Source organism: Scardinius erythrophthalmus (genome assembly GCF_964197995.2).
Source record: "Scardinius erythrophthalmus genome assembly, chromosome: 19".
Taxonomy (NCBI): Eukaryota; Metazoa; Chordata; class Actinopteri; order Cypriniformes; family Leuciscidae; genus Scardinius; species Scardinius erythrophthalmus.
Genome location: NC_138239.1, coordinates 26584074 through 26605954, shown reverse-complemented (window position 1 = coordinate 26605954; position 21881 = coordinate 26584074). Strand labels below are relative to the sequence as shown.

Below are 21881 nucleotides of genomic sequence, written 5' to 3'. Positions count from 1 at the left end.
CTGGCCAGCCTGTCTGTCCACCAGTGTCCCTTTTGTAGCTCTTTGGAAGCATGTTCAGTTTTGCCATTTGTGGACAACGATGACAAGACACAAAAGCACGCTGGCCATAAATAGCGCTGAGCAGCAGAGGATTGCTCCCTGCCTGCGGATCAAATTCTCCAAAGGGAAAAGCAGCCACTGGCCTCAAGCCCAGATCTACTGCAAGACCACGCTCATAGAAACCGCTTGGCCTGTGAGAAGTAGTTAAAGGTGGTTGAGCTGTTCATTTAAACTTTATTAAATGCTTTAAGACATGCAGGCATGGGGCTGCCCCAAATATAAATATCTGATTTTCTCCTAGTGTGTTCAATGCTTTACTAGCTTAGTATACAAGAATCAGAATGCCCCAAAACAATTCAAACCTAACCAAATACTTACAAAAAAATCAACCACTAGAAAAGGAAAGATTGCTTAAAGCATATTTAAAAAGTCTTTAAGTTTGTATTGGCCTTATGTACTTTCACTACTTCTATATCTATACAACATTAAGGGATGGATGGATGGGTGGATGGATGGATGGATGGATGGATGGAAGGATGGATGGAATGATCAATTGATAGATGGCTGGAATGATTGATTGATTGATGGATGGAACGATAGAATAGTTAGAATGATTGAATAAATGGAGATAGAAAGAATGAACGAATGATCGATAGATAGACAGACAGAACGATAAATGGCTAGAACAATAGATGGATAGAATGTTAGAATAGATAGATGGAGATAGAACGGTTGGATGTATGATGGAACGATAGACAGAACAATAGATAGAACAATAATCAGATACAGTGATAGAATAAGATGGAGATAGAACAAATGATAGATAGATAGATAGATAGATAGATAGATAGATAGATATAGATAGATAGATAGATAGATAGATAGATAGATAGATAGATAGATAGATAGATAGATAGATAGATAGATAGATAGATAGATAGATAGATAGATAGATAGATAGATAGATAGATAGATAGATAGATAGATCGATAAGAGGATGGATGGATGGATAGATAGAATGACCGATAAAAGATGGATGGATGGAATGATGAACAGAACAACAGATATAACAATACTCAGATACAGTGATAGAATAAGATGGAGATAGAACAAATGATAGATAGATGGATGGATGAATAGACAGAACGATAGTCTTTGCTTTAAAATCTTTACAGGTTATCCTTGACTTGATAATTAAAAAAATAGTTAATAATTCTGAATTAATAAAATAATGCAGAAGAAAAATATTTTTTCATTAAACAACTCGTTCAATTAGGCAATTCTGATGACTAAATACACACAGGTCAAATATAGCACAGGTTATTGAGGTGACACTCTAATGAAATCAGACCGTTTAATTGAGCCAAGAAATCCATCCAAGAATTCCGCCACAAGATTTTATTTCATAGTGGCACCTTCCTCGATCTCAAAAACAATGTTTCACTTCAGGCTGCAAATAATGCCATCATTACAGATAATATTGTATTTTCATGTAGTGTTAAAAAAAAAAAACCATTGCAAGCATCTCGGCCTTCACGTTCTGCGGTGCATCTGAATCAAAGGCTGCAATGGAGCAGTTCAAGCCCCATCTGTTAATGTCCATATGCGTAACAGGAATGAAAACTGTGGTAACTTCAATTCCGGGTTGACAGACACAGAAACTCCAGACAGAAAGTCCTCCTTCAACTGGTAGTGTAAAAACGAAAAGTGCTTTGTTTATCTGCATAAACTTGACGTGTTTGCCGTGTCAAATAAGCCAGATTAGGTAGAAGAGTTGAAATAAACAGCTTCAGGCTTGTAAAGTGCTTGTCACTGGTTAACGCATTGCTGTGAGGCATTAACGTACAGCATTCTCATATAGTTCTCTGACAGCGTAATAAAATATCTCTGAAGATATACGATAAAGATATCAACTGAGTTTGTGCTGGCTGGTTAATCTACGTGAACATCCAAGCTTTCTACTGTCGTTTGGCAAAACACGCAGAACGTTCTTTGGGGACATACAAAAACTAATATGAACTGCAAAATTAAGCTGGCATTCAGCTGGTAGAGTTTTTTTGTGTGCATATGTTAATGAGATCTCCTTAATGTGAAAAAAATAAAATAAAAAAGAAAAGAAAAGAATGGCAAACTAGGGCTATTCCTTCAGGATCAAATGATAGAGACAGCTGCTAAGATGAAAGCGTGTGGAATCCAGATGGCACATGGCTGTTGGGTTTACAACGGTCTCCCCTCCAGCGATACGACCACACTTCCTCCCAACTTCTCCGCCAGGGTTGAGCGGTCCTGAATGTCGTCTAAACCATTAACCTGCCATTCGTGTTTGATACCTGAAAAAAAGAGGCACGACTGCATAAGATTTCAAAAAAAAAAAATCATTTTAGAAATGACTCTCAGTTATTTTCCCACTGTGGTGTTTTTATTTGAATATTAACTTCTGTGAACGATTGTTCAGTGCAAAAAAGAAAAGAAAAATGTTTGTCTTCATAATCTTTCATCAAAATGCAATTACTTGCATAACATATTTGAGCCAGTGTTGTTGAGTCCAGCTGGTCGGGATTCTCCAGCGCTGTTGCTCTGTGTTTGTAGTTTTCGAAATCAAGCTACAAATGACTGACTTCCTAGTCTATGGGTAGTAAACTGGGAAAGAAAAGTCATGGCTAAAGGATGTAAAATTGAAAAATATTTAGGTATTAGTTTAGTTAAGGTTTATATATATATATATATATAATATACAGCATAATTCTTTTTAATAGTAGCAAAAATATTTCAGTGATATACACCAGCTAGAAAATGGCTGTGTTCAAAATCGCATACTCTCTTGAGTAGGTACTAATTTTGAAGTTTTACTTCATGACCGCTATAAAAGTATGTTCTACATAGTATGAGTGTGTGTAGCATATCATTATCATGTGACCTACCAGCCATTCACAAATCCTCTCCCGTGGCCTCATGGGATAGTAAAGTGCCCATCTTATGCACACTTCAGAATCACTCCAGAAGAAGTAGGTATATTTTAACTACTCTTTTATGAGTACAGTGAATTCAGACATGCTTCTTTTGTCACATACTGTTTTTCGTCTACTATATAGTAGGGAAGTATGCGGATGGTTGCTTGCAGAAGCCAAGTATGCGATTTCAGATGCAGTCTTTTTACAGTGTCTTTGTCGCTATAGTAATTACTATAAATTGTGCATAATTACATGCAACTAACTCTAAACCACACCCTAACCGTAATCTTAACCCTATAGTAATTACAAGTCGTTAATTATTATTACTCAGTACTTAAATGTATAATTACACTGTAAAACTTGACACCTTAAAATAAAGTGTAACCAAATAACCTGCTAATGTCTATTATTATATTATATTCAAACATCTGAATAACTAGGTTGCTGATGCACTGTCAACTTGTTCTCGAGTGGTCACAGACTGGATTTGACCGTATGGCAGCCATAGAAACAGACATTAATGAGGTATCTATGTGTGTGTTTATATATATACATATATATATATAATAAGTGCCATGTGAAATTTTCTTCTAGAATTATCATTTTTATAAAGCTTGTATATTTAAGTTCAGTAATTTTACTTAAATGACAATTCATAGGTAATTTGCATTGCCATTTAAGTGAATTATTGAACTTAAATATACGAGCTTGATAAAAATGATCATTCTAGAAGAAAATTTCAGATGGCACTTAGAGGCTTTTGCATCTGAACTCTTCATATATATATATATATATGGATGGCTGTTACTATATTGCGCTTTTCCTGGAAGACTGTATTGCCAATCAGCATGCAGAACCCAGGATCTGTTTTGTAAAGATGCATTATTAGTGAATATGACAGTACTCACCTGTAAACTTCTTCTTAATGGCATCTTTTGAGCTAGCATATATCATCTTGCTTTTTAACGGCGCACCTTCAGGGGCCCTAAAGTCAAAATAATAATGTTCAATATGCATGCAAACAAAAAATAGAAATGAATTTACTTAGTGTAAGAACTTTAAACAACGTACTGCAGAGTTCATTAGAAACAAACAGCAAGTTTGATATTTTTAACAGAAGTAAATTGATGTCAATCAATGTTGGATGGTCTGTTTTACTTCAGTGTATTCTATCAAAAAATATAATTAAAATTCACATATAAAAATGACATAAAATAACCTTTCGCAGTTCGCTTGTTGTTCAAGCAAGGTATAAGAGATAAAAAAATTAACTAATACTTAAAAAAAAAACAAAAAAAAAACAGTGCCTATCCAAAGATATAAATTGAATCAAATCTAAATTCTAATTTTTTTTTATAAAAAATGCATAAATAAATGTGTGAATAAATAGAAAAATGCATAAATACATAGAAAATAAATCTGAAATCTGAATAATTTTCCTAAACTATAACAACCTTTCCAGACAGACTACGTACCAAAATATAAATACCAAGTCTTCTTTCTTAGACTCTTTAGTTTCATAAGTGGCGTCATATAAGCCGTATCTGCAGTCATTAAGAGGTAGGAGCTTGACGAAGCAGGCGTAGGGGTCGTCGACAGATTCTCCAATGTCTCCCACTAAGATCTGCTTGCCCTCCTCTACGATGATCTTCTTCTTGTCGTCGCTGAGGCAGAACAGCACTGCCTTTTTGCGCTTTTTCACCTCGTCTGAGCCCGAGGACTTTCGCACTTTCATGTCATTGAAGACTTTGAGCACTTCATCATTGACTGTGACACCGGAGGCCTGTGATGAGGAAGAGACTGGGGTGAAAACAGTCGATTGAGACGAAAACAGCAAAGATACAAGTCTGTAGATCCATACATGGATGTCAGCAGCAGAATCACCAGCATCATAATACATATCCATAGTAAGAAATAACTACCGGGCAATATTAGAAGTAACAAGGCGTCAGATTTGGCATTGACTGATCCAGCGCTGCTCACAAACCCTGACTCACGTACGTGCTGCGCATAGCCAGCTGGTCTCTCACCACAGTTCAAATCTCTCACTCCCGTTCCAAAATGGACTGGAAGGCCAAGTCATAGTGGGGTGCCTGGGCCACGATACAACTATGAGAGCTCCTCCTGGGACTTTTTAAAGACATTTGGATTCATGATCAATGATACTTCACGCTCAAAACAAACGAGGCCCTCGGAAGGTTGAAACTCGGTGCATTAATCCATTCGAACAAACCATTGCTTGACGTTTATGAACTTTTCTCTCTGTCTCTACACTACCCACATGCCATTTTAAGATTTATTCCTTAAACGTACTTGTAACTAACTTATTACCATGTATTTTTTAGTGCTAGGCAAAGATTAATCGCGATTAATCGCATCCAAAATAAAAGTTTGTGTTTGCATAATATATGTGTGTGTACTGTGTATAATTATTTTGTATATATAAATACACACATATGCATGTATATATTTAAGAATTTTTATTTATTTAAATATAAATTATTTATATTTATATATAACATAAATTATGTATAAATATATATACAGTATATACATGCAAATATTTCTTAAATAAATACATGAATATGTGTGTATTTATATATACAAAATAATTATACACAGTACACACACATATATTATGCAAACACAAACTTTTATTTTGGATGCGATTAATCGCGATTAATCTTTGCCCAGCACTAGTATTTTTATCTGCTAGCAACTATTCTTATACTGACTAGTATCTAGTTTTAATGGTAATTATTGAATATAGTACTTATTAGATATTATTAGAGGACTATCAAATATTTCAAAACAAGATATTCGTAAGCAATGCTGATTACTAATGATCAGAACTTAGATACTTATTTATATACTATACTACTTATTCTTCGGTTACTGTTAACTATTCTAATCAAAATGCATTGAAAAAAATGGTTTTCTCAGTATTTGTCTTGTTTTTTAGTACAAATATCTAAAACATTCTTAAATCAGCATATTTAAAATGACTTAAGATGTTAAGTCTTGTTTTCTGAAACAATTACCAAAATTGAGTGAGTTTTTTTTTTTATTAAGTCTTGTTTCTCAAGCAAATGTATCTTGATTTAAGAATGTTTAGATATTTTACTGTAAAACAGCATAACTTGCTAGTTATGGCAATTTTTTAAGCAGTTAAGTGCTATGGAGTTGTGTCAATCAGATATCAAGTAGCTCCTTACTAGTTCCTATTCCACATTTACTAGTAACTATTTATTTTTTGTATCTATTGAATATTTAATAAATAAGTACTATCAACTATTGTAATATACTAGTAGCTAAAGTACCAGTGGCGCATGCGCAGAGACGCGCTCTGAGCAGCTGGTGTAGACGTCCGACTTTCTCTCTCCCTCTCTCTCTCACACACACTATGGCCACTAAATCCTATTGAATCATAAGTAGCCTAATTCAATTGTAAGGAGACATAATAGTCGTCTCATGGCATGAAACAGTTCATTCAGATCTGATTATACGCGTTTGTGTCCATCAGTATAGTCCCGGTCATTTATTTCTCCAGCGTCCCCGTGAGTAAAAGTTGGAGAGGCATGCGCTGAGAGTGATTAAAGCACCGGCTAAAATTAGCTTAAAATGGCTGCCTCTGACTATAGGCCTGATATATAGATTTATAGCTAATTAAAACTGATTTCAGAAACCACAAAATAAACTTGGAGCCGAATAAAGCATTATATTTTTCAGCCGGAGCGCATGCAATGACGGATCCGCTAGAGCGCCACAGCGCCGCATTACAGATCCTGCCAGAGATGAAAACGTGACAGTTGCTGGTCAAAAGTTTGACAGAAAGAGTTTCAAAATAACATTATAACATCTGTTATGAATTAAGAATTGATTACGTGTGAGGAAAAAAAAACTGTCCTTACCATGCTGTCCGATGGGATGAATCAATGAACGATTATTTTCTTGGTACTTCTATCTGTGAATGTGAACAGCCGAGACAGTGTGAGTGTGTGTGTGAGAGAGAGAGAGAGAGAGAGAAAGAAAGAGAGACAGACATCACTGCACAGCCGCAGTGAAGGACTGCTCGAGCATATGCACTGTCATTCACTGTCTTTGGGACAGTTGGCAAGAGATATCATAAATGTGAATTACAGCAGTCACTTAAATATAGCCTAATCAAAATATAATGCAGATTGTTTCAACTTTTAAATCATAAACGTTACATAATAGTCAGAAGTTTTACTCTACACTAGAGCTAAATCTATCAATGACATTATAGACCAGAATAATTCGAAAAATCAGTATTCACCAGAGATCTTTTCATGACTGAATTACCTCTGTTACTGTCAGGTTTTCAGTGGCTGTAAACTAGTTGGAGGCACATTAACTGATGGTCTGTTGTAAAAACTATAAAAGAACCTAAAGCAAATTAAAAGTTATACTGGACAATCTTCATTGAAAGTGCACCTAACTGAGGCTTCTGCTGAACAGAAACGTTTACAGGTTTGTGTAAAAATGGAAATCACTGATGAAAACAAGTGGTCAAGCCAAAATATTAACAATTTATTTTACATACAGAAAAAAGAATTACACAGCAGGTAAAATGACTCTTACGAACCATGAGGGGAAAACTGATTCATCAAGCTTTCAGAGGGAGAAAAAAAATATGACAAAAACAAACTATGACAATCTTATAAATAAAGCAAGCAAATTATACCCAAATCTAAATAAATAACCAAAAACTGAAAAGGAAAACAATAAAAAGTGTGTCTGGTTCCTAAGTAGTGTTTATGCAAGCTATAGGGACCACACCAAAATAACTGAGTTTATCTTTACAACTATCTAACTACAGAACAGAAATTCTACTTTTTCCTTTGACTTAATTTATAGTCACAACAGAGACTCTGGTCTGTAAAAAGCTATACAAAATAGTAGTCTACAAATGCAGTTGATGTACAAAAAAAACAAAATGCACCATTTTGAAATTACAGACAAAAATACACAATGCATTTTGTCCTGAGTTAATGTGAACGCAAAAAACTTATCAGAAAACAGTGCAAATATTTTTTTTCTTCACAGCAGTTTCTCCACTTTGCTCCATAGGATTAAAGGCCGATTTGTCACTAGCTGTGAAGATAAATGCCGCTTGATGTCCTCCAGCATGCCTTTTTGTTTGCACACTGCACTTCTGCAAATACATTTTCTTGTGTACAAAGGGGCTAGGTATAATTTTTATTGAGTCAAACCATCCAGGAATGTTAATGAACATTCCATAAATGCCACAGAACTACATAATTAGACAGCAGATTATGAACAGACTTTCAGTCTTGGCCAGTTGGTGTGTTCGTGTGGAAGACGGGGTTTTGTTTACATCCGTGGCCGTTTCTGTGGAGGGGTCATGCGGTCGGCCAGGCCGAGTCTCTGAAGCTCAGAATGGAAGAAGGCCTGGAGCCGTTGACCGGCTTTTGCTTCATTGGTGGTGCGTGGGTTGTACTCCAGACAGTTGGAAAACATGAGCTCCACATCCTCTATATACTCCGCTGTAAGATTAAAAACACCATTAGAAATTACAATCAGCAGTGACTTATGTTGTGCTTGGATACGATTATTACATTTTAATATAGTGGAGTCTGGGGCTTATGTTGACATGCTATTTACTCAAGTAGATATTTCTGTTGTCAATATGCCCCAACACAAGAACATGGAACCTACCATGAAATATTTAGGTTTGAGTTTAGAGTATTTTAAACAGGATTCATACAATTCACAGAAAAAGATTATAATTTAAGTAGGTTTTGAACTAGGTGAATTTGACTCAATAGTTAAAAATTGCCCTTTAGACAACTAGCCTGACTCTACCAAAATATTTAGATTTAAACCTTCCTTCCACAAAAAACAAGTTAACTTACCAACAGTTTGGTATTCACAGTTGTTGACCTTTTCCCTGATTGTGCTCAAGGCGATGGGTTTTTTGATTATGTCATAGTAATCGGGCACCTAAAAAAATATAAAGTAGTCAGTAAATACATGAAAATAATGTCTCAGTGTAAAGCTGGGATAGCGAGATGTCATGCATAACAATTGCATAGATTATTTAAGAGTCCCGCTGGTCGTAAATCAACCAAGGGGGATATATAAGTGTGATCGGCTCACTACCTGAGTTCTGGACACCAGTTTCTTGAAGGGCCAGCTGTCCTCATGTCTGACCAGGTCCACAGTGAGCAGCTCACAGGCTGACAGCTCATGGACGCCTAGGTTTCTCCCTGAGCTTCGACGGTTGGAAGAAGTGGTGGTAGGAGCCAAGACGATCTTGGCTTTTGGGGAGACCTCTGCTGGAGAAACACCATCAAACCACAATACATGAGTTGTGAACAACTCTTAAGATGAAACAACTCTTAAAGGGGTCCTATTATGCTTTTTTACACGTTTAACTTTCTTTAGTGCAGTAGTTCCAAAACTTGGGGGGACGGCAAGGATAAGGCATAGTGTATAGTAAGCAGATTATGCAAAAGAAACCTCTTCAGGGTGATACAAGACCCCACTGTGAAATTATCCTACTTATTATGCAGCTTCTTGCCACACAAGTAAACAATTGAACACAAAATTTGACATTTTATTACCTCAAGATAACTCATTGTACACGCTTGAGCAGTCTGCTATCAGTTGTAGCGGTTGTTGTCATGCAACAACAGATGACTAGATGACGAATATTGAATATTGCAGGGAGACGTGTAAAAAAAATATAAATGAATGATACATGGTTCTGCATTAAGCATGGACAAGTTTGTGAAAGGACTGTCAGTGCATAAATGTAAATGTAAAGCAGAAAATGGATCTAATTTAAATGTCACAACTACCAAAACAACACATCCAGACGTGATTGGTGTGAATGACACAACAAAAGCAAATAGAACTCATCATAATCATGTACAGTGAAGACAGCCTTAAGACAAGAAAATATGACGAGGCATATCTTGCCTTTGGATTCACCAGTACATCGGTGGATGATGAGGAGAGACCTCAGTGTGTTGCATGCCTCAAAATATTAGATTCTGACAGTATGAACCGGAACAATTTAAAGACACCACTTTAGTAGAGCTGCACGATTCTGGATAAATTGAGAATTACAATTTTTTGTTTCAAATAGAGATTACGATTCTGAACAGACAAATAAACAAAATAGCATGCCATTTACTAGAGGTTCTGACAAAATGTTTAATAAAAATAAAAAAAACGGGTTGAATGTTTGATTTAATGACTCACTCATAAATACTCGTTTCATTACTGGATGAATCAGCGTTTTTGAATGAATCCCTTGAATGAATGTTTCACTGACAAATACATTTTAAGTCACTTGTCGCCACCTACTGGTGTAACGATGTAATGATAGTTAATTGAAGTGCCAAGTATTCTACTTTGATCACTTCTGTAGACATCAGTGTTTATATCCTAACTATAAACTTTTATCCCAGTTCTCCTGTGATCATTTGAATATTTGTAAGAGAAATATCCATACTCCGATGTTGAAAAGACTGTTTGTGAAGCGGTTTCATACCTATACATGATAACTGCTTATTCTGGCTCCGTGACAGACACCGGTACCTGAAATTAGGTGCTGTTACCCAACGGTACCTTTTTCCCTTTAATTTAGGCATGTTTACCTCAATAACTGTAAAGAAACCATTTTCTTTCAAAGAAGTGATTTGTAGAATTGTTATTGACATTATGCCAGAGCTGCCTTGGTCGCTGTCTGTGATGCTTGAATATTAATAAAAACAACAATTTTAGTAATAAAAAAATAATTTCTATGAAATTTTCCACAAATTCTGTGAGGTGAATCAATTGAAGACATAAAACATTAATTTAATTGATCTTCTATATGAAATTAAACTTTGTCAAACAACGCAGCACAACTGAGCTTTATACTGTTAAAATTACAACAGAGAAGAAAAAGTGTGATTATTCCTAATTTTTTTTTATAATTTATTGTTATTGATGTAAAGATATTTTTTCTTAAATGAAACCGTAAAATGCTGATGAACTTCAGTGACTCTCAGAGCGGCTCTGGAAATGCATTCATGTTCTCATATAGTGAGACTGCAGAGGCTGAAAAACTCGGCGTGCTTCGTGTGTTGTGGTAAATGAAACTGCGCAATGAATGTTGCGTCTGTTGTGTCATTCACACAGACACACGCAGATCATGCAGGATTCGTATTTTAATAGTCTTACTCTCGCACCTAGTCACAATATTCCTCATTTAAATTATTCACGCCTCACCAGGTGAGGACTGGTTAAGTTGCGTTAGTAGTGTGTTGAAACCTCACGGTTATGGTAGGGGAAGTCACATTTCCAAAACATGCTCAAAGCAGTACACTACACCACACTGGTCCAGCCAACCAATAAGGGCACATTGTGCTCTTCGGAAAAAGGGGCTTCATAAGAGACAGGAACTAAACAGAGCGTTACTGACAGTATGGGAAGAACCGCAACAATGAAAACGTGTAGGTGTCTAATTCAAAGGTCAAGTATGTAATTGTTTCAATGCTATTTTCTCTAAACCCAGCTTAATATAAAAATGTAAAAAAAAAAAAAAACAGATGGTATTTTGTTCCATTTCATCCTTTTCTTTCATTCTGTATTCTAATTTAATGTGATGCATTAAAAAAATGTTTTCTTTTTGAGCGAAATCACTCACTCTCCTTACCAGTAATGGGTCTCTTCCTGGAGTCTGTATTCTCTGCAGCAGGACTGGACTGGTTGCTGGATTTGGCTGTTGTGCCATTAGTGGCGAGCACCTCTAGACTAAGACGAGCACTGGAGCGGCTTCCTGCCCGGGGTGGGGGTTTGCCATTGGACACCGAGCTGGATTTCTTCCCTGAGTTTTTGGAGCCTCCTTTATTAGCAGACTGGCTCTGTTTGGGTGTGCTCTGCTGTGAGCGAGGCGTGGAATGACCCGATTCAGCTTGTTTTGATTTGGTGTTCAAACGACCTCCTTTATTGCTCTGGAGTGGAAGTTTGATGGCATCCTTTTTGGACACTCTGGTAAATAAATGAAAAAAAGAAAACAACTTGCATGACACTTCTGGTCTCTTTCTGCATAAATTTACTAAATCAAAAAAATAAAATAAATACATAAAAAAAAAAAAAAAAAAAAAAACTCCACTAACTCTTCCTCCTCTGACTCTTCCTCTGACTCTTCTTCTTCCTCTTCTGATTCTTCCTCATCTTGTTCAGACTCCTCCTCGTCCTCCATTTCTTCTTCCGAGTCAATGGAGGAGCGCTGACGGGAATTTATTCTATGAGAGCGCTGTTTGGGGCGGCACTCAGGGCAGAACCAGTCTTCAGAAGGAACAGCCTGTAGAACAAAGGAATATCAACACTTTATTCAGAACTAGTTTAAAAGATGTTCTACTTACACAAAATATAAAAAGATTTATAAATAGATTTCTGATATGTATCTGTATTTTGTTCTTGGCTGCATGTGTTTATGTATACACACACACCTTATAACTATATGGCAAGTTTATGACAAAGAACTGTAAAAATGGTGTCGCCTAAATCAAACCTTCCAAAAACTATATTTCTCACCTTCAGTTTTGGCCGAACACAGAAGATGTGATAGCCTCTCTCACAGCCGTCACATAGAAGCATATTCTCAGCGTCTCCTTTCCTACGGCACACCTTACAGCGGGCATTGAGGATGGATTTGGCCCAGACAACGCTGCGCTCAAGTGTAGAGAGATGCAGGAAAACCTGTGACAGGCTGGAGCAGGCCAACAGACTCTCACGCCAGCGTTCTTGCACAGTCTTTACCTGCCGCCCACTTTCACTGCCATCTGTTGAGAGCACACAAATGAAAATGGGTTTAGTACTGATCATTTAAACCAATATGTGCTAAAATACACCAGGCATGAAAACTGGTCAGGGGTAAAAAAGGTGAGAAGGATACGGCAGCAAAAAATCCAATCAACTTATATATATATATATAGCACATTTTAAAAAACAAGGTTACCCAAGTGCTGCACAAAGAATAAATACAAAATATAATAACACATAAAACATAAAATAAGGGGGCCATTTTAATGTGTGGAGGCAAGTATTTACACAAAACACACAGCATGAGATTATTTTTTCTTTTTCGGGCCCGTTTTCTCTGTTTAGCAGCATGTCTCAGCCTTGCCCTCTTCTCCTCTTCAGCTGCCTGTTTTTTGAGATCCTGAGCACTACTGGATCCTTTGCAGTGCATCACACTCTCCTATCTCTCTGTGCGAAACACGGGGGGGCCCCGGGCCTTGACCAACACAAGGCGATGAGAGACGACACCCACGTCATTAAACGATAACTGTGACTATATCAACACATACAATATCGTTGACAAAAAAAGACGAGACTGAAATGTGTTTAAAAAAAAAAAAACATTACCAAAACCACTTATTTTTGTCGAATAAATGAGAAGACAACACATTACAGACTGTTTTTACGAGCGTTCATGCTTACGTTCATTAACTAAGGTTAATAAAAGTATTGTTCATTTGTTAATTTCAACATTTATTAACAACTTTAAAATGTAATAATCTATATCTTATTACATTAGTTAATACACTATGAACTAACATGAATGACCAAGGTATAATTAATATATGAATATTTATAATTAACTGGGCCAACCTAGTTATTGTTATCAGTCAAATTCACTATCGGTCAACCTCTAAAATAAATCTTACCATCTTTCTCGCTGGACTGGTCGTCATCTTTCTTTTTGTCCTTTTTCTTGACCTTTTGGTCTTTCTTGGCATCCTCATCACCTGATTAAAAATAAAACATATTCAGAAATAAGAGCCTGTGGATTAATGAATTCAAATATATAACAAAAACATGATCCTAAAAACAAAGTAATGATCAATACAGGAACACACCCTTCAGAAAGCAATCATCTTCTTCAGGAACATCCTTATTCAAATAAATATACCAAACCCTCAAAATTTCAATGGATGCCAAAGCTAAATAGATCTTACCTAGTGGAGCTTTCAGGAACTTGCGCTCTATGCCCTGCTCTATCTGTGCCAGGGCCTGTGCCAAGTAGTGGACAATGTTACTGACAGGCTGTGGTGTCACACTAGTGGACGTGACACTCTGACCCTCTGCCTTCAATTCATGCAGCCTAAACATAAGACACCATCAGTTGTCCCATTCGCAAACAGACTCTGCAGCAGCATCTGAACATTGAAGTAAAAATGCACAAATAACAGATATTACAGTAAAATAACCTGTCTTTGACTCTGACGTGATTCTCATCCAACTCCATCGGCTCCTGTTCTCCATTGATCAGCCCATTCTCTTTAGACTCTGGGTTTAGCAGTTCATAGTTCCCATTTTCCAGTGCAGCTCTCCATGAGTTTCTGTCCATCACCTTTCCAGGAACAAGAGGTAAAAAGAGGAGGAAAAAGACAGGTTGTCATTAACAAAGATCCAGATTAAACCACAGCAGGCTATAAGAATGAAAATATACTGTGGAGTCAACATACTTTAATTGCTCCCAGAGTTCCCTGATAGATGCGGTCCTCAATATCCAGAAGTAGATCTCTGAGACGGTTCTCCATGAAGCGCTCAGCAGGTACAGTGCTTTGTGGGTAAGATGGGCCAACTTTTGGTTTTACAGCAGTGACTTTGGTCTCTGACAAGGATTCATCTGCACAATAAATTACATATATAAATCACATAGTACAGTATGTTAATGCTATCTGCAACAAACGTCACTATTAAAAAAAGTCACAGGGCACCAAACTTTATTTAAAAAAATTAAAAATAAATTAGGGCTCCACGATAATGCTTTACATGTGTAAAATCTATTTAAATTATATTTAAAAACTAACCAATATGTTTCACATACATATGTTTCTTTCTGGGAAAAGAAAGCTTCACTATAACTTCTGAAAGTGAACAGAAGTGTTTTAGCTTTAAATAAAAAGTAATGTCACAAATCTAACAATGTCATTTTAACATTAAATATGATTTATTTTTGTTATTTTGATTTATCTTTGTTATTAAAAATAAGAACAAAGAGGCAAATAGTGTAGGGATGAACGATATATCGGCCACCATATCGTTATCAGCCAATATATGTTCATTGCCATTGGACAATGGCAATGTTCATTCAATGTTCTCATTATTGAACCGATAAGAAAATGTGGCCGATATCTTAAAGCTGATAAATAATGGATTATTTCCTCCAGCTGAGACATAGATGCGCACTGTTCGCCATTATGGTTTTGAATTGATTGAAATATGATTGGAATCACTTTGAAAAGGAAAGTACATTTAAAGGGGTTAGATCATCTGAAAGTGAAAATTACCCCGTGATTTTACTCACCCTCGAACCATCCTGAACTTTTCTGGACCGGCAGATATATCAATTACCTAGCAGCCTATGAAGGAGTGAGCCAGCTCTCAGATTTCATCAAAAATATCTTAATTTGTGTTCCTAAGATGAACGAGTCTTACGAGGTTGGAACAACATGAGGCTGAGTAATTACTGACAGAATTTTCATTGTTGGGTGAACTAACCCTTTAAGGCCAACGATTAAATGATTAATTGATCGTTAATTTAAAAGACGATCGATCATGGGAATTTTTGTAAATTGACATCCCTAATTCTAATATATCGTGCAGCCCTAAAACAATTAAATAAAACATTATTCAGCAACCTGGCTCCAAAATCCCACAGTACCTGAGTGATGGTAACGCTGAGCAGCGTTGCTATCCATCAGTTGAGTGATGCGCTGCTTCTCCTGCAGCAGAGTCTCTTTGAGGCCGCTCTCTCTGTGTCCACGAGAGTTCAGAGCCTCTATGAGCTGCTCCACCTCCTCAGGCATGCTGTAGAAGTACCACTGATTGGCCCGGTTAACTGGGGGTGAGGTGTTCTGCACCAGCACCAGCTCCTCAGTGGTGGCATCTGTCTTAACTGCACTCTCAGCTGAGAAAAGCTCTTCCATTTTGGCTTCGGGAGTAGGGCGGGGCTCTAGCATGTCCTCTGTTAGACCAAAGAAGTCATCCTCAACAAACAGTGCCCCGGCAGAAGGGAAAATCCAGTATCGGCGATAGAGGCGGTCTCGGCCGAGAGGTAGGATGTAGGTGCAGGCCATAGCCTTCTGAATGCGCTCCAGGAGTTCTTTCTCTTTGAGCTGCTGTTGCTGTAACTCCTCTGGGCTCAGACTGTCTTTCGTTTCAACCTCACAAACTTGTTTCTGATTTGGGCTACCATTTGTTTTCTTTACTGGAAAATTTTAAAGAATATAGAAATACTATTAATATATGCAAAAGAATTAGCATATGAACAACCATTATTCTTTAGGTTTTACATTTCATACATCAATTGAATGTTTTTTTATTATTATTATTTTTTTAGCTCATTTGATCTAAAAAACGAATCTCTTCTCTTTCAAGTAACTGATTATTGATCACAACAAGACCAAGAATGTGTCTTATGAAAGTAAATTGATGTTATACGCTGCTGATCATTTTAAGAGCAGGCACCTATATTAGATTTTGCTGGTTGCTCCTCCTCATCCTCTGTGTGTTGTTCAGCTTGACCTTCCTGACTCTCTGTGCTGGTGTCCATCTCTTCTCTACAACCAACAAACAGAAAGCTTAAATCAAGCATGTGGACTGGAATATAAGATGTGTCCTTGAGAATGGATTATTGGTTCAGCTTACCCTGCCACATGGCCTCCATTTTTTGCCTCCTCTTTGAGTTTTTCATGTTTTTCTTTCAATTTCTGCTCCTGTTCCCTCAGCTTCTCCTCCTTTCTTTTTCGAACCCTGGAATATGGAGACTATTAACAACTACTAACAACTATTAATTTCTAAGCATAAAAATCTTTGGTGCTGATAGGTAGGTGTAGGTCTATGTAACGCTGTACTTCTCTGCAGCTTCCTCTCGCTCTCTGCGATGCTGTTCAGCTTTAAGTTCTCGCAGTTCCTGTTTGGCAGATCTCTGCTCGTCGGCATTGTCTTCTATAAAGTCTCTTGTGGAAACCAAAGTCAACAGCTTCCCACACAGAGAATGGAGGATCTTCAGTTTCTCTCCTGAACACACATTTGTAACAAAGTTATACACGTGCATAATTGGAATATGGTGACTTACTTATTTTACATCATACTGGCTTCTTTGTTTTATGTATTTATTTATTTTTTAGCTCAGGTAAATTTTGATTTTAAATTCTAGATCGATTGTTCTGAAAAAAAATAAAAAATAAAATCAGAAACATCTCATTTGAATTTTTTCCGCAAACATCTACAGTTTGGAAATATTATTGTTTATTGAATGATATTGATTTAAAAAAAAAAAGACCCAAAGTCTAACACAAAGGATGAAAATGAAAAGAAATAAACACTCACCAGGCAGCAGGTCATAGACAGCAGTGCAGGATAGCTTTTTGAGCAGGAACTGGTTTGACAGACGCAGCTCTACACAGGGGTCATCTGTGGAGCCAAACCCACCCTGTTTCTGGTAGCGGAACTTTGCACTGGTTGAGCTGCAGTCTGCCCCCGAGGACAGGATGTGCAGCCTCAGAATCTCAGAGAGCGTACAGCTGTCCAGATCCAACTGCTTCAGACTACAGCCTGTGCAGACAAATGGAAGAAACATGGAGGTTCACTAGATGTTTGAATTTACAGCAATTATAAATTAGAACTGTCAGTACAAACATATTTCAGGGCACATTGTCTGACCTTGGTGCAGTTGTGGCCAGGCAGCAGCAAGAGATGCCACAGCGCTGATGGCAGACTGTGTGGGGTCAGCATCATCCTCCAGAGCTTCACTCAGATCTGAGAATGAGAAAACAGTCAAAAACACCTGGCTCACTATGGTACTGAAGGTAACTAACATAACACCTGAACTTTCCAGTAGTCGTAAACCAATATCAGTGAACTAATTAGCTGCAATTTGGCACTTTAAGTACTGACACTGGACTAAGCGAATGCAATAACCAGTGTAATTTGAGCGCACATTTTTCCCCAAATATTGAGTATACAGTGGGATTTAATTTCGACCTTGAAATCAATTAAGTATATCTGTTTGTTAGACTTCATATGATAAAATACATTTTTCACAATTCTGAACAAGACCGCTTGTGTAGTTTCTATTATAAATAAGTTGTTACCTCTGCCACTCTGACCTTTTGTGTCCGTTTCCACCACTTGGTCTTTAGCCACTTCCTCCTGTTCCTCTGCCAGAGCCTGGAATATGGCCGAAAGAAAGAAGAAGAGCAATTCACAGAGCGGACCCTCAGGATCACAGCCCACTACGGCCTCCTCCAGAACCTCTGTAAACAGCAACAACCCTCATGAGGAACATTCAAAAATGATTTTGCTCTGACTTAAAAAAAAAAAAAAAAAAAAAAAAAAAAAAAAACGTAAATTAAAAGAAAATTTGTAAGCTAGAATATTTTTAGGGCACTCGGGCTAGATCTATCAGTGAACAAGAAAGACATAATGTTCAAACAATATCCCATGGTGTATTGTGTTAATCAGCAGCCAGTAAGTATATCTTACCAAGTGTTACACCATCAGGGAACTCATCATTTAAATCAAACAGATCTCCAAATGCATGCAGAAACTCAAGAACCATCAGGGCATCTCCAAAAAGCTCTGGAGGAAGACGTGTCTTTACTGGAAGTGGTTTTGGCAGCTCCTGAAGACAGGCAAATTTAAAAACAGTGTTTAGTCTGCTGTATATGTATGTGCCAACACAAGAGTTCTCAGAAAGAACGCTTACCTTTAGGTCATCACACTCCATGTCCTCTCGAGGTTTGTTCCATAACTTCAGTCGTTCTGCATATTTTTTCTTTTCCTCCTTTAGCTTCTCTCGTTCCTGAAGCACATCACAAAGAGATGATTATGAAATCAGATGTATGCAGGACCAAAAAGCAGGACTGGAAATGAGATATGCACAGAGAGAAAAAAAAAGTTCTTCCAACTCACCCTCTCTTTCTCGATCTTCAATCGTTCCTTCACCTCTTTCCGCTTCTGTTTCTCCTCTTCTAGTATCCTCTTCATCTCCTCTCTCTTTTTTTCCTTGTCCTCTTTTTCTTTCTTTTTGGCCCCTATTAGATCTTCTCTTTCTTTCTTGAATTTTTCTTGATAATGCAAGCCATGTAAAGAAAAAGTGAATTTCAGGGCTCGAAATTAACTTTTTTACCTTGTAGCACTATATATATATATATATATATATACACACACACACACACATATAATATATATATATATATATATATATATATATATATATATATATATATATATATATACATACATATACATATATATATATATATACATACATACATACATACTAGGGGTTGCACGACTACTGATTTCTGCTAGTCGATTTCTTATCAAAACAATACTCGAGTTACTCGACTACTCGTCGTTCATGCTACTGTAAATGAAAAGACATGAAATAGCTAGATCTTATCAATAAACATTTATTTATTCATAGCCTAATGCAACAATTACATAAGTAAACTCTCAAAACATTATAATTATGACATTTAATTTTAAATTTTCATGTAACAGTCAAAAGCCAAATAAATGGCCGTTCTTGCCTTTCATTTCAGACGTCTGCTTCTAGGGGCCGTTCACATATCGCGTCTTTTCCGCGCTCAAGGTCGTTATTTCAAATGTAGGCGCGCGCTCATAATGAAAGCAACATGGTGCGCTAGTTTTTCCAGGCGGGTTTTTTCTTCTCATCTCCAGAAATATATCTAGTAGTAAAGCTAATGCAAGGGCTAGAAATAAATTAATCCTTTGCTGAATGATACTTCTTCGTCGTCATCATGGAGAGCGCAGTTTGTTTGCATAGCAACGACAGACGCCACGGGAGCGCAAGCGCTTGTAGGAGACAGCGGCACGGCCGCGCGCGCTTTCCACACGTTTTTAGACGCAATATGTGAACGGCCTCTTGCAGAGTTGGCCAATTACAATATTTTTGTCATCCTTGATGAAATACTTCCACACATCTGACGTGTGGTGTCTGTTGGTGACGTTCGCCATTTTTAATTCATTTATGGTTAATGGACGCTCGAGTAGTCGATTGTTTCCGACAGCGTCGACTAGTGGTTGAAGTAGTCGATCGATCGACTACTCGACTAGTATATGCAAGCCCTAATACATACACACACACACACTTATGTATGTATGTATGTATGTGTATGTATGTATGTATGTATGCATGCATGTAATCCCCGGTGTTACAGTGTTCAGCAGCACACGATTACATCACTTGCCCATCACTCCACCGTCATTTAGATTTTTTATAGTAATAAAAATCATTTAGTTCAGTTAGAGAACAGATACTAAAATTAAGAGTGAACCAAAATAAGAGTCGCAGCCCAGATCAGCAGGAGAAGATTTCAGGTTTAACAGATCACGTGACAAGAGTAGGGCGAGCTGACTGCAGCTGACTGACAAAGACAATGGTGGAAGATTTGGCTTCAAAGCCAAATGAAAAAGCACCTATATGGCAATACTTTGGATTTAAACCCAGTGCTAATAGGGAACCTGCAAACATTGAGGCAATCCTTAAAGGCCCTGTTCCAATTGGCACACTTAACATGCACTTTCGGTCTTGTGGACTTAAAAGTGACAAACTAATAAAACCCATTTCCAGCCTTTGCTTGGGCTGAACGGATTTAATGTCTTGTGTGTGTTCGGGAAGTTGCAGTGATGGAAACAGTGACAATTTAAGTTGGGTTGGAAGGGAGTAAAGCCTGTGTTTAGGCTATTAAGGAAAAGTAATTTTGCCAAAGAACCTTTACTTTAAATAAATGTTGATTTTAAAGACAACACTGAGAATTAGAATAACTAATGCGACGGTCGGGTGCAGATATCTAAATGGGAGAAAATCATAGGGTTCGGGTGGGAGGTGACTTTAGAGCTGATCCATGCATCTCTAGTGTGGATTCAGAGGCAAACGCAGTGTTACCTGCAATCTTAGTCCCACAGGCTTTACAGTGAATGCAGTGCATTGGGCCATTTTCATAGCAGAGCCACTCAAATTATTTGATCACCATCTCAGGAGTTACATTATCTGTAACTTTAGGCGGCGTACAAAATAAGTCTGTGTTCTTTTCACCTTCTCTCTTCAGCTCTTTAAATTTTGCGCACTAGTTAGCACGGTCATGTGATAATGGAGCGCTGTGAAAGCGATTTACAGCTAATATTAACCAACCTAAAATGTAACCATTAAAGCTAAGAACGTAAAGATAAATTGTAATATGTTATTTGATAGAACGGTGGACCGGTCACTGTTATCAGCTCACAGCAGGCACATACTGTGCAGTAGTAATTAGCAAACGTTTTGTAGGGAAATGAAAACGATTACAACAATTATTTGCACTCACAAAAATCCTCCCAAAAATATTTGAGGTTGCACACATTCAATTTCAGGAACATATGCAAAAAAAATTGTTGCAACTTCGAGCCTTGGAATTGAAGTCATTTACCCCATGACTACTGGATACATTTTCATGTGTGACATGTATTTTGCATTTTTAACTTACCCATGGCCATCATTTGTTCTTTCTGCTGCATCAATTTTAACCTCTCCTCAACATAATTCATCTAAAATTGGAAAACAAATACTCTTCAGAGAAACACTATTTAAAACTGCATATATCCAAAATTTTACACCAGACAGTTTTTTTAATGACGTCATGCTTGTAATAGCCTGAATCAAGATGGCCTAGGCAAAATTCTAATTGTAAACAAATAAGACAAACCTCTGTTGGAGAGGCATCATTTGGACGGCGACCTCTCCCCTTCCCTGGTGGACTGAAGGCAAACACTGGGGGCTCGTCCGGGAAGAAGTGGGAGAAATCTTGTTCAGCTAACCTATATTTTACA

The 21881-nt window shown here is 37.3% G+C and overlaps 2 protein-coding genes across 2 annotated transcripts in view; both read right to left on the bottom strand.

Moving 5' to 3' along the window:
* Nucleotides 1-1379: 1379 nt before the first annotated feature.
* On the bottom strand, nucleotides 1380-7052 carry cfl2 (cofilin 2 (muscle)). Its single transcript, XM_081347501.1, has 4 exons — nucleotides 6902-7052; nucleotides 4466-4773; nucleotides 3899-3975; nucleotides 1380-2369 (listed from the first exon to the last, which is right to left on the bottom strand). The coding sequence occupies exons 1-4, from the start codon at nucleotides 6902-6904 to the stop codon at nucleotides 2257-2259; spliced, it is 501 nt and encodes a 166-aa protein (XP_081203627.1). The 5' UTR covers nucleotides 6905-7052; the 3' UTR covers nucleotides 1380-2256.
* A 469-nt stretch (nucleotides 7053-7521) lies between these two features.
* baz1a (bromodomain adjacent to zinc finger domain, 1A) overlaps nucleotides 7522-21881 on the bottom strand; it is a 20229-nt gene continuing 5869 nt past the window's right edge. The window contains exons 7-28 of the mRNA XM_081394400.1: nucleotides 21758-21864; nucleotides 21539-21599; nucleotides 18960-19114; nucleotides 18754-18849; nucleotides 18531-18669; nucleotides 18140-18301; nucleotides 17709-17804; nucleotides 17376-17600; nucleotides 16898-17063; nucleotides 16692-16796; nucleotides 16512-16603; nucleotides 15706-16251; nucleotides 14504-14667; nucleotides 14246-14388; nucleotides 13994-14139; nucleotides 13703-13783; nucleotides 12567-12814; nucleotides 12146-12333; nucleotides 11683-12017; nucleotides 9135-9307; nucleotides 8888-8975; nucleotides 7522-8518 (exon numbers count right to left, since the gene is read on the bottom strand). Of these exons, the coding sequence (XP_081250526.1) occupies nucleotides 8346-8518; nucleotides 8888-8975; nucleotides 9135-9307; nucleotides 11683-12017; nucleotides 12146-12333; nucleotides 12567-12814; nucleotides 13703-13783; nucleotides 13994-14139; nucleotides 14246-14388; nucleotides 14504-14667; nucleotides 15706-16251; nucleotides 16512-16603; nucleotides 16692-16796; nucleotides 16898-17063; nucleotides 17376-17600; nucleotides 17709-17804; nucleotides 18140-18301; nucleotides 18531-18669; nucleotides 18754-18849; nucleotides 18960-19114; nucleotides 21539-21599; nucleotides 21758-21864 (3689 nt within the window). The 3' untranslated portion in view covers nucleotides 7522-8345. The remainder of the gene's footprint in view (nucleotides 8519-8887; nucleotides 8976-9134; nucleotides 9308-11682; nucleotides 12018-12145; nucleotides 12334-12566; nucleotides 12815-13702; nucleotides 13784-13993; nucleotides 14140-14245; nucleotides 14389-14503; nucleotides 14668-15705; nucleotides 16252-16511; nucleotides 16604-16691; nucleotides 16797-16897; nucleotides 17064-17375; nucleotides 17601-17708; nucleotides 17805-18139; nucleotides 18302-18530; nucleotides 18670-18753; nucleotides 18850-18959; nucleotides 19115-21538; nucleotides 21600-21757; nucleotides 21865-21881) is intronic.